General features: G+C 37.7%; 1 protein-coding gene across 11 annotated transcripts in view; it reads right to left on the bottom strand.

The window, feature by feature from the left end:
• Positions 1 to 15,652, bottom strand: part of ARAP2 (ArfGAP with RhoGAP domain, ankyrin repeat and PH domain 2) — a 585,721-nt gene that overhangs the window by 75,501 nt on the left and 494,568 nt on the right. For all 11 annotated transcript variants that reach the window (XR_015165502.1, XR_015165503.1, XM_086406188.1 and 8 more), the window contains one exon: positions 1,466 to 1,629. Coding sequence is in view for 9 of the 11 variants with exons in the window: in XM_086406188.1 (XP_086262314.1) it covers positions 1,466 to 1,629 (164 nt within the window). In the remaining 2 variants the exon portion in view is untranslated. The remainder of the gene's footprint in view (positions 1 to 1,465; positions 1,630 to 15,652) is intronic.

Raw genomic sequence — 15,652 nt, 5'->3', positions numbered from 1 at the left:
GATCTTGCTAAAACATAAGATGTGTGCAATTTATTTATACCAGCACAATGCAAGTGCACCAATACTGAATTACTAATAAATGAAGATGATAACCTTCCTCCCCCATTTTCAAACAAACAGATGATGACATTTGATAAGAAAAATATAACCATACTATCAAGGAACTTCACAGAATACTCCCACATAATGTGATTACATACATATTTGTAACATGTATATAATTCAAACACAAATTAATATTCAAACCTGAATATTAATCATAATTTTACTTGGATAACACATGAAATGAGTGAAATACTTAAAATGGCACTCTCCTTAGGAGAAAACAGATTAATATACACATATTCTAGACTTAATTTTCCCTTATTTTTTTTCATAGCATTTGTTATTTCTGGCATTGTGTTCATATCATTTCACTGTTAGTTCTCATACTGGAAGGCAAAATTTATGGTTCTTTCACTCTTTACTACCACTGCTAAGCTCAGCAGCTGGCACACTATAGACAATAAATAAGTAAAAAAAAAAACACTCATAAAACAGTGTTTTTCTACAGCTCTCTCACTGATTACATTTTCTTTTCAAATTAATACCCAAAGATACATCTAAGACTAGGAGAACAATGAAAAGTTAACACAGCTTCCAAAATATAAGATAAACCATTTTACTTTTTTTCTGCATGTACAATCTAAATCAATGCCTTTTATAGACAGATTGAAAGAGAGAACATATTTTTATATTAAAAATATAGTTAAACAATTTATCTTTTAGCATATTAAGGCAACATGTAACAGAAGAAATTTTAAGAATGAGTAGTAATTTGAAAATAAGTAAAAATAATAAAGACATACTTCATTTACTTTTTTAGGCATGTATAACATACTGCCACAGCATGTTAAATTAAAATGAGACCTGATTCAACTTGGTTTGAACCTGCAAACTTTCATAAAAATGTTGTTATGATTAAGTCAAACCAGTACAATTAATGACCACATTCTTTAATATAAACATGTGACCAAAAACATGTTAAATGGAATAAATACACAGACACTTTGCATGCAGGCCTACAAAAAGTAAAGTCTTTTACACATTGTCCCATCATTTACCATTTCTAAAACACAGTCACCACTATATTCCCCAAGACTTTACTGTAAAGTTATAACCTCTGAAGAGTACAACCTTTAATCATTTTTTAAATATACATTTTACAATATAGATTCTTCTAATATGTCATTTAAAATTTTTATGCATGTAAAGGAAGAAGGAATTTGTAAGGACATGTGATATAATTTAAATGAACTTTACTGTGAGAAGGAATGGCATTTAGGCTGAAGAGGGACTACACTTTTAATTTTCACTGATGTACTTAAAATACAAAGGGCTCTCATTCAGTCCAATGGAGGTACTATTTCAAAACTGTAAGATGCTACTATGAGTCTTGGGGTTGAATAAAAACTCTGATACTTACCATACTGTGTAACAAATGCTATACAGCTGTTCACGATAATGGGAACGTCATTTCTGCCGAGCTGCTGGTCTTGTAATGCATTCCCATCTGTACCTGCTGCTTTTTCAATTGCAGTATGCCAGACTGTGAAATCCAACTTGGTATGCCCATGGATGTATAATGTTCTGTAAAGTTTGAAAAGTATTTCAAATGATAATTTTGGTTTTTTTTAAGCCTTCTACAGAGAATATCCTTAAATCCATATAAATGTGATCTGATCTCACCCATCAGAAGAAAACCCCTCTGTCTACCACTAGCTTCCACTCACTTGATCCCTCTTCTGCTTTGGAGTCACACGTCTCTCTCCATAGAGGCCAGAAAATTCCCTGAACTTGTGGTCTTAATGTCCTCGCCTCTTTTTCCTTTCCTCTTTCATTCTGTTTCTGAATAACTGAACTGAAACCCTTCTGGCCAGCATCACTTGTAACTTCTTATGGATATTTGGAGGTTTATTTTTTAAGATTTTAGAACTGTTTGATGACTTTAGGACTGTTCTACCTTTTAAAGGTAAAAAAAAAAAAAAAAAGAGAGAGAGAGAGGGAAAACAACCACCCAATTCAGCTTTGGTAGAACAGTTCTTCCTGGCTTTTCCTCCTATCTTTCTGGTCCCTCAGTTCTTTCCCAAACTCACTTTCTCTTTCTAAAAATGAACTTGTAACTTCAGTGTACTCACATGAACTCTAAAGACTCTCCAAGGGACATGTCATTCAGGCCAGTGGTTTTATCCCCCATATATATAAGCTAGTAAGTCTCACATCCCTATCTCTGGTTGAGAACTGTCTCACAAATCAGATCTCCACATGATTGAAAAGCAAGAGCATAAAGAAGTTAACAGAATGGAAAACAATTCGTGAACTCAAGTTTTAGCACTATACTCACTTCCTTTATGACCTTGGACAAGTTATCAACCTTCTTTGGTTGTCAGTTTTATCAAAGGCAAAAATGAGGATAATCATAGCACCCACTTCAGCACTCAGTAAATGTGGTATTAGTAACTAATAAACCATAATACTAATTAATGTTAATTCCACAAGCATCTCAAATCTTTATCCCTTCTCATGTGGTGTTGGAGAAGACTCTTGAGAGTCCCTTGGACTGCAAGGAGATCCAACCAGTCCATCCTAAAGGAGATAAGTCCTGGGTGTTCATTGGAAGGACTGATGTTGAAGCTGAAACTCCAATACTTTGGCTACCTCATGCGAAGAGCTGACTCATTTGAAAAGACCCTGATACTGGGAAAGACTGAGGGCAGGAGGAGGAGATGATAGAGGATAAGATGGTTGGATGGCATCACCGACTCAATGGACATGGGTTTGGGTGGACTCCGAGAGTTGGTGATGGACAGGAAGGCCTGGCGTGCTGCGGTTCATGGGGTTGCAAAGAGTTAGACACGACTGAGCGACTGAACTGATACTGATACCAAACTGGTACTACGTTCTCCACTTATCCCACCAGGAATTTAGGATTCATTATTGTAGACTGATCCCCCCAATCCCCACCCCACCCCTGACATATGAACTGAGTCACAGAATTCTGTCACATCCAGTTCCCTGACATACTTGCTTTGCCTCCTCTTTATTTGAACACTGCCCTCGGGCTTTCTATTGCTCCTTAAAGTCACTTAAGTCCCTCCAAACAAAATTCCTTTCCCAATCCTCTACCTTTTCCTTAAGACTGCCAGAATGATCTTTTTAAAATACAAAGCTAATGACATCACTTCCTGATAACCGTCCTTCCATGGCAGTTCTGGAGGTTTCAAGATTAAAAGGTCTTCAAGATCTGTCCTGTATTATCCACTCCAACTGTGCCATTCCCAGGAGGAAGGGAGAAAGGAAGGGAAGAAGAAAGAAATTAACATGTTCTTCTCTTTGCAATAAGTATTTCCTGCTCTCTGACTGCTTAGTCCAGCTTCTCCCCGATTGGTATATTCTAGGTAACCCTTTGGGACCCTCCATTCCTATCTGCCTCCATCCAATGCTTCTGGTGAAACAGACATTCTTCTTTAATCTTAAACACCCACTCCACCCTCCATCACATCAACTGTTGTGTCTGTGTGAATTTTTTAGCCACTTCACCACAAACTTAATACAAGCAAACAAAGAAAGCATTTCAGTATCAATAGCCTTTATTTAGCATAGTGCCAGATACTTCAATTCAGTTCAGTTCAGTCTCTCAGTCGTGTCCGACTCTTTGCGACCCCATGAATCGCAGCATGCCAGGCCTCCCTGTCCATCACCAACTCCCAGAGTTTACTCAAACTCATGTCCATTGAGTCAGTGATGCCATTTAGCCATCTCATCCTCCGTCGTCCCCTTCTTCTCCTGTCCCTAGTCCTTCCCAGCATCAGGGTCTTTTCCAATGAGTCAACTCTTCGCATGAGGTGGCCAAAGTATTGGAGTTTCAGCTTTAGTATCAGTCCTTCCAAAGAACACCCAGGACTGATCTCCTTTAGAACGGACTGGTTGGATCTCCTTGCAGTTCAAGGGACTCTCAAGAGTCTTCTCCAACACCACAGTTCAAAAGCATCAATTCTTTGGCGCTCAGCCTTCTTCACAGTCCAACTCTGACATCCATACATGACCACAGGAAAAATCATAGCCTTGACTAGATGGACATTTGTTGGCAAAGTAATGTCTCTGCTTTTGAATATGCTATCTAGGTTGGTCATAGCTTTTCTTCCAAGGAGTAAGCGTCTTTTAATGTCATGGCTGTAATCACCATCTGCAGTGATTTTTTAGCCCAAAAAAGTAAAGTCTGACACTGTTTCCACTGTTTCCCCATCTATTTCCCATGAAGTGATGGGACCAGATGCCATGATCTTCGTTTTCTGAATGGTGAGCTTTAAGCCAACTTTTTCACTCTCCTCTTTCACTTTCATCAAGAGGCTTTTTAGTTCCTCTTCATTTTCTGCCATAAGGGTGGTGTCATCTGCATATCTGAGGTTATTGATATTTCTCCCGGCAATCTTGATTCCAGCTTGTGCTTCTTCCAGCCCAGCGTTTCTCATGATGTAGTCTGCATATAATTAAATAAGCAGGGTGACAATATACAGCCTTGACATACTCCTTTTCCTATTTGGAAGCAGTCTGTTGTTCCATGTCCAGTTCTAACTGTTGCTTCCTGACCTACATATAGGCTTCTCAAGAGGAAGGTATTTGGTGGATGCATTATTTAGTAGATGCATTGTTTTAAAGTTTTATCACTAGATAAAAACTTTGATTTGAAACAAATTAATCATTGATGCATTTAAGTATAATTACACTAAAGTAAGAGGAAATGGCAACCCATTTCAGTATTCTTGCCTAGATAATCCCACAGACAGAGGAGCCTGGCGGGCTGCTGTCCATAGGGTTGCACAGGGCCGGACACGACTGAAACGACTTAGCATGCATGCATACCAATGTCCAACTATTTAAGTTTGATTTCAAACTACGAAATGGCTACTTTGGATTCAATCTGAAGAGAAAGGAATGAACTGCATGAACAATCGGTCGCTATGGTTTTTCTTTTGAGGGGACTGAGAGAGGTAATCTTTTACATTCCCCGTAATTCATTAGCCCTAATTTAAGGAGAAAACAGCATTCCTTCCTTCTTTCCTTGAAACGCTCCTCTATGAAGATAAAGCTACTAGCACCCCACTCCACTCACCTTAACACCTTCTGAACCTGCCGTAACTGCATCCTCACTGACACTGATGCCCATAATCTTCATCTCTTGCTTCCTAACATCTTTATTTATTGCTTTTATTTTCCACACCCATCACAGCAGCTCAGATCTCAAGGTTCTGTCATTTCCTTTTTGAAGAATTCTGACACCTGCTTTAATACTGACATGCTTTTGCCTTTTCACTGATCTCATGTCATGTTTAACTCAAAAGCATTCTACTGCTGGGTTTATTTGTTTAAATGAAACTATCTAACTTGGGTAATTTCCCTGAGAAATCAAGCTCCTACATTATGTAGACTTAATCAAAATTATAGCTTGTTAAATTCAGGAGTTTAAAAAATATATTTTAACTCTTCTTGAGTCTCAGCTGCTTTTTTTATCTGATGATTAAGTTCTGAAATAGGCGACAAAATCTTTGAAAAGGTGTGTGTATAAACAAACAACGACCAATATTTGAGCAAGTAGTTAAAGAAACCCCAAAGGCAATGGCCTGCCTACAACAGCAGTATAATTCTGCCATTAACTGTAAATGTTTCAAACTTCAAATTTTCTTTCTAGTCAGAAGAAATGTTGTGATGACAAATTTAACTGTCTGCATGTGAACTAGTGAAGGGTAGAATCAGTAATGACAAGTTAACTCCCAAGTCAACTTGTCAAAGGCTAAATCCTAAAATACATCATCTTGTGCAGTAGATGTCTGACATTTAACAGTATCAGTTCAACAACTTTCCTCTCTGGTGTTACCTAAACTGCACATTGAATAAAGCATCAAAAGATATTTTCAACACAAATGATGGCCAACTTTATTATTTCAAATGTTACTGAACAATGGTTTATCATTCCTATTTCAAAGAAATAGGAATTTACACCTTGAAAATCTGAAGAGTTATTCTGAAGAACTCTAATTACAGAGAAATACATTTTACTAACTGTTCATTCCCAAACCTAAATTTTAAAGCCGTATTTTAAAAAATCCATATATCCTATAATGCATCAAGATAGTTCAATAAGACATAGAAACCAAGTCCTAAAACTAATAAAACAATTTTCTTAAAGTTGTAATATAATATCCACAAAATAGAGACTATCATTATTTGAGCCTAGTCTACTGACAAGACCCAAGACAAATGAATGATAGGATCTATAAATTTGCTGTGCAAAAATGAAATATTTATAAAGAACATTTTAAACACAACTAAAAAGCAAACATGTTTCAAAAACATAACTAAAAAAGATAATATCTTAGGCATTTATAAAAAATAAAAACACTGAGTCTTGTAGTATACGTTAGCATTTGTTGGCCAAAAAAACTTTATTTTGCTTTCATTTCTGTAAGATATTTTTTCTGGATAGAGTATTTTAAGCTAATAGTTTCTGGTTTGGTTATTTTTTTTCCCCCAACACATTAAAAGATTTTACCATATTATCTCCTGGTTTGCACTGTTTCTGCCAATACATTCTCATCATTGTCCCCTATTTTTAATGTTTCTTCCCCCCTTCCCCGATATTTTTGTTTTTCCTCACACTGGTTTTCAAGAATTTGATTATGATATGTCTTGATGTGGTTTGTCTTTATCACGGATGTTATGTTGATCTTAATATATGTGCATTTATAGTTTTTATGAAATTCAGAAATCTTTGGCCATATTTCTTCAAATATTATATATATATATATATATATATATTACTCCATCTTTCTCTTCTATCATTTTACAATTCTAACAATGTTTATATAACAATGCTTAATATTGTCCCACAGGTCATTGAGGCTGTGCTAATTTTATTCAGTCTGTTCTCTCTGAGCTAAAGTTTTGTTAATTTCTAATTGTCATCACTTCAGGTTTATTGAGTTTGTTTTTTTTAAACATAGTCTACTCCTGCATTTAGCTGATCTAGTGAGATTTTCTTTTCAGACAGTGTATTCTTCAGCCTTAGATGTTCCATTTGGTTTCTTCTTTAGATACATTTTTCTATGTTTATGTTTTCCTTTACATCTTTTAATATATTTAGTAATAATTCAAAATTACTGTGTATATTCTTGCTAATTCCACTATCCTTCTCATTTCTAGGTCTGTTCTTATCATCTAATTTGCAGCTTTTTCATATCACCAGTATTTTAACTCTATGCTAGACATCATGAGTACAAGTTCAGTGTCAGGGTTGTGCTGTCTTCCTATAAGGGTCCTGCTAAGTCACTTCAGTCGTGTCCAACTCTGTGCGACCCCACAGACGGCAGCCCACCAGGCTCCCCGTCCCTGGGATTCTCCAGGCAAGAACACTGGAGTGGGTTGCCATTTCCTTCTCCATCCTATAAGGGTATTGATGTTTGTTTTGGTCCCTTTTGCCTATTTGACCCTGGGTAACTAAACTACTTGTGGAGAGGTCTGTTTTTAAGCTTCAGATCAGATCAGTCGCTCAGTCATGCCCGACTCTGCGATCCCATGAATCGCAGCACGCCAGGCCTCCCTGTCCATCAACAACTCCTGGAGTTCATTGAGACTCACGTCCATCGAGTCAGTGATGCCATCCAGCCATCTCATCCTCTGTCGTCCCCTCTTCCTCCTGCCCCCAATCCCTCCCAGCATCAGGGTCTTTTCCAATGAGTCAACTCTTCGCATGAGGTGGCCAAAGTACTGGAATTTCAGCCTTAGCATTATTCCCTCCAAATAAATCCCAGGGTTGATCTCCTTCAGAATGGACTGGTTGGATCTCCTTGCAGTCCAAGGGACTCTCAACAGTCTTCTCCAACACCACAGATCAAAAGCATCAATTCTTCGGCACTCAGCCTTCTTCACAGTCCAACTCTCACATCCATACATGACCACAGGAAAAACCATAGCCTTGACTAGACGAACCTTTGTTGGCAAAGTAATGTCTCTGCTTTTGAATATGCTATCTAGGTTGGTCATAACTTTCCTTCCAAGGAGTAAGCGTCTTTTAATTTCATGGCTGCAGTCACCATCTGTAGTGATTTTGGAGCCCAGAAAAATAAAGTCTTGACACTTTTTCCACTGTTTCCCCATCTATTTCCCATGAAGTGGTGGGACCGGATGCCATGATCTACGTTTTCTGAATGTTGAGCTTTAAGCCAACTTTTTCACTCTCCACTTTCACTTTCATCAAGAGGCTTTTGAGTTCCTCTTCACTTTCTGCCATAAGGGTGGTGTCATCTGCATATCTGAGGTTATTGATATTTCTCCCGGCAATCTTGATTCCAGCTTGTGCTTCTTCCAGTCCAGCGTTTCTCATGATGTACTCTGCATATAATTAAATAAACAGGGTGACAATATACAGCCTTGACGAACTCCTTTTCCTATTTGGAACCAGTCTGTTGCTCCATGTCCAGTTCTAACTGTTGCTTCCTGACCTGCATACAAATTTCTCAAAAGGCAGATCAGATGGTCTGGTATTCCCATCTCTTTCAGAATTTTCCACAGTTTATTGTGATCCACAGAGTCAAAAGCTTTGGCATAGTCAATAAAGCAGAAATAGATGCTTTTCTGGAACTCTCTTGCTTTTTCCATGATCCAGCAGATGTTGGCAATTTGATCTCTGGTTCCTCTGCCTTTTCTAAAACCAGCCTGAACATCAGGAAGTACACGGTTCACATATTGCTGAAGCCTGGCTTGGAGAATTTTGAGCATTACTTTACTAGCGTGTGAGATGAGTGCAATTGTGCAGTAGTTTGAGCATTCTTTGGCATTGCCTTTCTTTGGGATTAGAATGAAAACTGCCCTTTTCCAGTCCTGTGGCCACTGCTGAGTTTTCCAAATTTGCTGGCATATTGAGTGCAGCACTTTCATAGCATCATCTTTCAGGATTTAGAATAGCTCAACTGGAATTCCATCACCTCCACTAGCTTTGTTCGTAGTGATGCTTTCTAAGGCCCACTTGACTTCACATTCCAGGATGTCTGGCTCTAGGTCAAGTGATCACACCATCGTGATTATCTGGGTCGTGAAGATCTTTTTTGTACAGTTCTTCTGTGTATTCTTGCCATCTCTTCTTAATATCTTCTTCTTCTGTTAGGTCCATACCATTTCTGTCCTTTATCGAGCTCATCTTTGCATGGAATGTTCCTTTGGTATCTCTGATTTTCTTGAAGAGATCCCTAGTCTTTCCCATTCTGTTGTTTTCCTCTATTTCTTTGCATTGATCACTGAAGAAGGCTTTCTCATCTCTTCTTGCTATTCTTTGGAACTCTGCATTCAGATGTTTATATCTTTCCTTTTCTCCTTTGCTTTTCGCTTCTCTTCTTTTCACAGCTATTTGTAAGGCCTTCCCAGACAGCCATTTTGCTTTTTTGCATTTCTTTTCTATGGGGATGGTCTTGATCCCTGTCTCCTGTACAATGTCACGAACCTCATTCCATAGTTCATCAGGCACTCTATCTATCAGATCTAGGCCCTTAAATCTATTTCTCACTTCCACTGTATAATCATAAGGGATTTGATTTAGGTCATACCTGAATGGTCTAGTGGTTTTCCCTACTTTCTTCAATTTAAGTCTGAATTTGGCAATAAGGAGTTCATGGTCTGAGCCATAGTCAGCTCCTGGTCTTGTTTTTGTTGATTGCATAGAGCTTCTCCATCTTTGGCTACAAAGAATATAATCAATCTGATTTTGGTGTTGACCATCTGGTGATGTCCATGTATAGAGTCTTCTCTTGTGTTGTTGGAAGAGGGTGTTTGTTATGACCAGTGCATTTTCTTGGCAAAACTCTATTAGTCTTTGCCCTGCTTCATTCCATATTCCAAGGCCAAATTTGCCTGTTATTCCAGGTGTTTCTTGACTTCCTACTTTTGCATTCCAGTCCCCTATAATGAAAAGGACATCTTTTTGGGGTGTTAGTTCTAAAAGGTCTTGTAGGTCTTCATAGAACCGTTCAACTTCAGCTTCTTTAGCTTTACTGGTTGGGGCATAGACTTGGATTACTGTGATATTGAATGGTTTGCCTTGGAGCTTAGCAAGGCATAAATGGAGCAGCCTTTACCTGAGGGCTGGTTCAGCCTTAATATTCTGGGATTACCTTCTGCTGTCTTTACAAATGCTCTGTGTGTTTAATGAAGTCTGTCTAACCTGGCTAGATAAAATTTGAACACACTCAAATAGTGTCTAAACTCTGTAAATTGTTCAACTCATAGCACACCCTGAGAGTATTTTTGCCTGGAGTTTTGACCTGTACATATGCAGGTTCATACTGAGTGAAGATGGAAGGGAACTCTTATGAACATTTCTGAAGCTCGTGCTCTGTACATTTTCCCCTCTGCTCTGAACTCTATCTTGCAAAGTTTAGCTACTGTGGATTCTCCAGACTTCAAGCTCTACCTCCAATATAGCAAAACCACCATATGCTGCTTGGATCCCCCCATTCCCTGTGCCAAGTACTGACAGGAAGCCCAGGTGATCTTAGGCCTTAAGTCACTTGTTTCCCTTCTCTCCATGGTCACAATCCTGGGAAGCCTATTGTTCCAAAGTCTGAAAATAGTTCGTTTGGTACAGGTTTCTAGTAGTTTAAAGTGGGAGGGCATATTCCATGCCAGATATTTCTTCATGGGCAGAAATGGGAGTCCAGCACATTTTATTAAGTCATCACATCCATAAATCACCCTCATTTTCGTTTATAGAAAAACAGTATTTCTTTCCTCAGCAGATAAGAAACTGCTGCATAGAGATGAAATTTCAGCCAGAAACAGGCAAACAATTATTAAATCTGTAGATGCAGAGACTGTATCACAAGAATAATGGAGAAAGAAATATTAGCTTAAATAATTTGTTTCTTCTGAAACCAACAGTTCAGTAAGAAGTGTCAAGGCACACTATTCCCTGAGAAGGCAAGCCTCCAGGTTTTCAATTTCATCTCTACACACCATTAGGCAATTACCGATAGGAATGTGAGAAATAGCCCTGTTTCAAGTCTGCCAAAAAAAAGGCTTCTGTACCTTCATAAAGAACCTGCAATCCTTTCCAAAACAAGTTATTGCTTACATTTAACTGATAATACTAATATGATATTAATCTATCTCTCCAGGCCCACTGTCCCATGCTTCCTCCTCAAGAACTGAAGGTTAAGGCCAAACTGAAGTGAAGTTTTACCCCAACCCATCCTATTTCTCTGAAACTACTGTTTCCACCTCTTGGAATATCTTTGTGTCTCAACCCCTAATTTTTTTCCTACTCTAATCCTACTTAGGATTCCAGAGCCAGTTAAATATACTTAAAAAATAAAAATGATTATCTTGATCCCTTTATCTAGAAGAGATCTTTTCATTCTGTATTTTTTCACCCCATATTGCATTTATATGCTCACAGGTTTATATCTAGTATACAGGAAGTGTCCTGAACTGGGGAATGAAATACATTTTTTGAAGGAAATAATAAATACTTCAAAATCCATCTTTTGTTAAATAGTCACACATTTCCTTTATCATAATTCTCTTTAACAACAACAACAAAAAAATCATTTTATACTGTAAGTTTGAATAGTTCCTTTTTTTGCAAAACCAGTGGCGGTGGTGAGAGAAGAGCCTATCTTGTTTGCCTTGGCAACATTCAGATTAAACCATCTCTACAAATTAAATGATCAGAAAGTTACAAAAGCAGTCAAGCTGATATTGTGGGCAATCGGCTACTGTTTAATTTGCAATTACATGCACAATTTAGAAACCACTTTAAGATAATTCACCCTAGACAGTACTGCTAACATATTAGCTGCTATAAAACACAATTCAAGTATGGGGGAAAAAAAATCACATGTAATAAATTGATATGAAATAAGGATCTTCAACTTAAGAATGTTCATCTCCCAAATTAAGAAAGGTAGTCTATCCCATAATTGTGAAACATATTGATAAAATGTTTATTCCGCAGTATCAGCTCCTTAATGTCTGAAATTTGCAGTTAAAACAGAATTCAGTTAGGCTTGGGAGCCATCAAGTGCATCATACTTTACTATAGGCCAATAAATCAACCTTATAAAAAATTAAAATAAAAATCAAACAACAAAATTAAAAAAAAAAAACATACTAGGCTCTTCTGTTTCTGATAACACAGCTGAGTTATTCATACTGTGCTTATTACAACTAACAGCCTTTCAGTAAAAGCTTAACAATAGGTATCTTTGACAAACGAGCATGAAGCTACAGAATGTGAGATAGAGAACACAGTAACTTATTTATCAGAAAGAGATACACAGAGAATGTGGGCCAAGTGCAGAAATAGTTTTCAAATTTTATGAAAAGGATGCTGTAGTCCATTGAACACTTCAGTCACAGTGGATATATAACCTACTGTCCAAACAAGTGCCTTCTGACCTCACTGGGGTACAGGACATTCACTGACTAACAATGGATATTCAGAAACATGATTTCTTTTCTTTTTTCCACACACAGAAACCCTAAGACCTGAAAGAAAAGCACAAAATCTAAGTTCCAATAACAGCATCAAACATCACGGTAGAAAGCCTTAAGTGTAATCAAGAAAGCTTTATTTTCCAAAATAATAATTTTTAAAGTATACAAAGAATACACATTAAAGCTACACCATCTGGAGTACCTTCTGCTTAGAGCTTTGCACAGCAAAAATGCTCTGTGTGTGGAAAATATTATTGCAATATTTTTCTGTCTAAAGACACTCATGCTAGGTATATAGGGGAAATTACCATGAAGATTAAAATATACATCTAAATAGTGACTATATTCAGTGGCTGGTTATCAATTCATGAACTTTTCTAGGTCACGGGGTTCATTCTCTTGCCTTTAAGAAGTATTAATATATTTTAACAGTTTAACCAAAGGTAGACAAGGAAAGAGCAAATATGTGAAATTAATTCATTAAGCTTATTTATGATTTGCTGTTCTTGTTCAAGCTGTAAAAATAAAGGTTAAAACTTATAGCTAGTTGGTTTCTCTTTCAATTATTCTTACTATCTTTATATGCCACCAATGTGAAAAACTAGAAGTTGTTTTATTTCTTAAAGCTACAGTTTTGTCTTTCTAACAAGTCTAACACAACCTACTGTACTTCATAGTTGTTATTTCCCAAGGGACTAACAAATTGAAAGAGAGATGATGGTATGGGGAGGGAGGAGGGAGGAGGGAGGAGGGTTCAGGATGGGGAACACATGTATACCTGTGGCGGATTCATTTTGATATTTGGCAAAACTAATACAATTATGTAAAGTTTAAAAATAAAATAAAATTTAAAAAAAAAGAGAGAGAGATGAAAAACAGGACTATGCAATGAAATTCTCTTTTTTTAAATGGTATTAAAACAGCTCTTAAACAATCCCATCTAAAATTAACTGGCCTGGTTTGAGCACTGGGAGAAAAGAATCTATTTCCTCATTTGGTATGTGATAAAACCACTCAAAGTCATCCAGGCCAAGAGCTCTGAAGTCATCCTTATTTCCTATTTCATAAAGCAATTGAAAACCAGCAGACTGATTGAAAACCAACAGATTGGACTCTCCCTCAATAGCCTACCACCAGATCTAGAAAGATCCCAATATCCAAAACCAGCTGGTTTATCTAATCTTATCCAGGTCCCAACTTTAACCCAGTTTCTGCTTTATCACTTCTGTTCTTCTCAAGAGTCACCAGACTGGACTCCCCATCACTGATCCAATGGAGTATCTATTGTCATCAGACAGCATCTGGTATTTCTGACTATTCCTTCCTTCTTGCCCCACTCTTTCTGGGCTTAGTGACACATCCTCTTGGTTTCCTGCTTCACTCTCTGAATAAACTACTTTTATACCCTGGGGTAGCTAATCCCCGGAAAACTGCCCCCACCTCCAACATTCTGTGTATTCATCAAAGTCCCAACACATTACTTCTTCCCTTCTCACTCTATAGACCCTCCCTAAGCGATTTCACCTTCTTCATTCTGTATGTGGGTAACTCCAATATTGACATCCCCATTAACCAATCATGAGCATCAGATCCATAAACATAACTCCCTCTAAGCAATTTCTCCTTAAGTGTTTATAAGCACCTCATGTTCAACATGTCAAAAATCAAACTCATCATTTCCCAAGCTCTCTTCCAAACCTGCTCTTTTTCCATTTGTCTCTATTTATTTACATATGTGTATACATACCCACATATATGTACACACATGTGTGTACATCTGTGAATAAACACATAGGTATATAAATATGAGACCCTGTTCTTCACCATACATGGTGCCCTGGATACCTGCATGGGTTTTTGTTCCATAAAGGCTTATAACCCAGTGCACTCACCATCTTCCAGGTTGATTCTTTATTCCCACTTCTGACCTCTCTTCTTTCTGCTTCATCTTTAATTAGGTGGCCACTGGATGGATATATTTTTTCTAGTAAAATAACTTTTCAAGTTTTCTTTTTTTTTTAATTTTATTAAATTCTTTAAGACGCAGAGTGGCACAGCACCACTAAAGGGCTGCTGCTGCTGCTACTGCTAAGTCACTTCAGTCATGTCCGACTCTGTGTGACCCCATAGACAGCAGCCCACCAGGCTCCCCTGTCCCTGGGATTCTCCAGGCAAGAACACTGGAGTGGGTTGCCATTTCCTTCTCCAATGCATGAAAGTGAAAAGTGAAAGTGAAGTCGCTCAGTCGTGTCCAACCCTCAGCGACCCCATGGACTGCAGCCTTCCAGGCTCCTCCGTCCATGGGATTTTCCAGGCAAGAGTACTGGAGTGGGATGCCATTGCCTTCTCCTCAAGTTTTCTAATAAACTTTTTACTTTCTAATAAGATGCTGAAATTTAAATTCTAGTGACATATTATTTATCCAGGCTCCTAATATATTAGTTGACTTAATTTTTGAGAGTGATCTTGGTAAATTAATACTACAACTTGTTTTAAAAAGAAATGGTTACATTGTTAAGTTAAAAACTGTCCTTATCTTGATTTCAAATTGGATTATCCCCCTCAGCATCATATAGACACTGGAAGGCTGTACAAAAGTGCTTAAAATAGTGCCTGGTACAAAATAGTGCCTGTAATTTTTATACATTGTCATCATTTTATTATTGCTTTTATCTGAATATTATTGATTTGGAGAAAACAGGGAAAGCAAGTAAAACCAAAATATAAGCATATGATAAACACAGTTGTTTTCCAATGGTTCCTTTTGTATGGCAGCTATGCAAAGAGGTTCAAGAAAAATAACTTGGTTTTATATTTATCCTGTATTTCTCCTACTCTCATCTTAACACATTCTCTATTATTGCCTTTCATAAAAATGCTTTCAACATAACTAGTTGATAATACATGTAGATAAAAAGAGTCTTCTCTGGTGGCTCAGCAGTAAAGAATCGCCTGTCAATGCAGGAGACACAGGTTTGATCCCTGGCTTAGGAAGATACCCTGGAGAAGGAAACAGCAACCCACTCCAGTATTCTTCCTGGGCAACCCCAGGGACAGAGAAGAAGTCCTGGCAAGCTATGGTTTGTGGGGATGCAAAGTTGGATACAACTGAGCATACATGCACATAGAT

This window comes from Bos grunniens, chromosome 6 (assembly GCF_055505025.1).
Source record: "Bos grunniens cultivar Pamir isolate PY7600 chromosome 6, Bosgru_T2T1.0, whole genome shotgun sequence".
Classification (NCBI taxonomy): Eukaryota; Metazoa; Chordata; class Mammalia; order Artiodactyla; family Bovidae; genus Bos; species Bos grunniens.
Note: the sequence above shows the minus strand (reverse complement) of the source record. Positions and strands in the feature narration are given on the sequence as shown.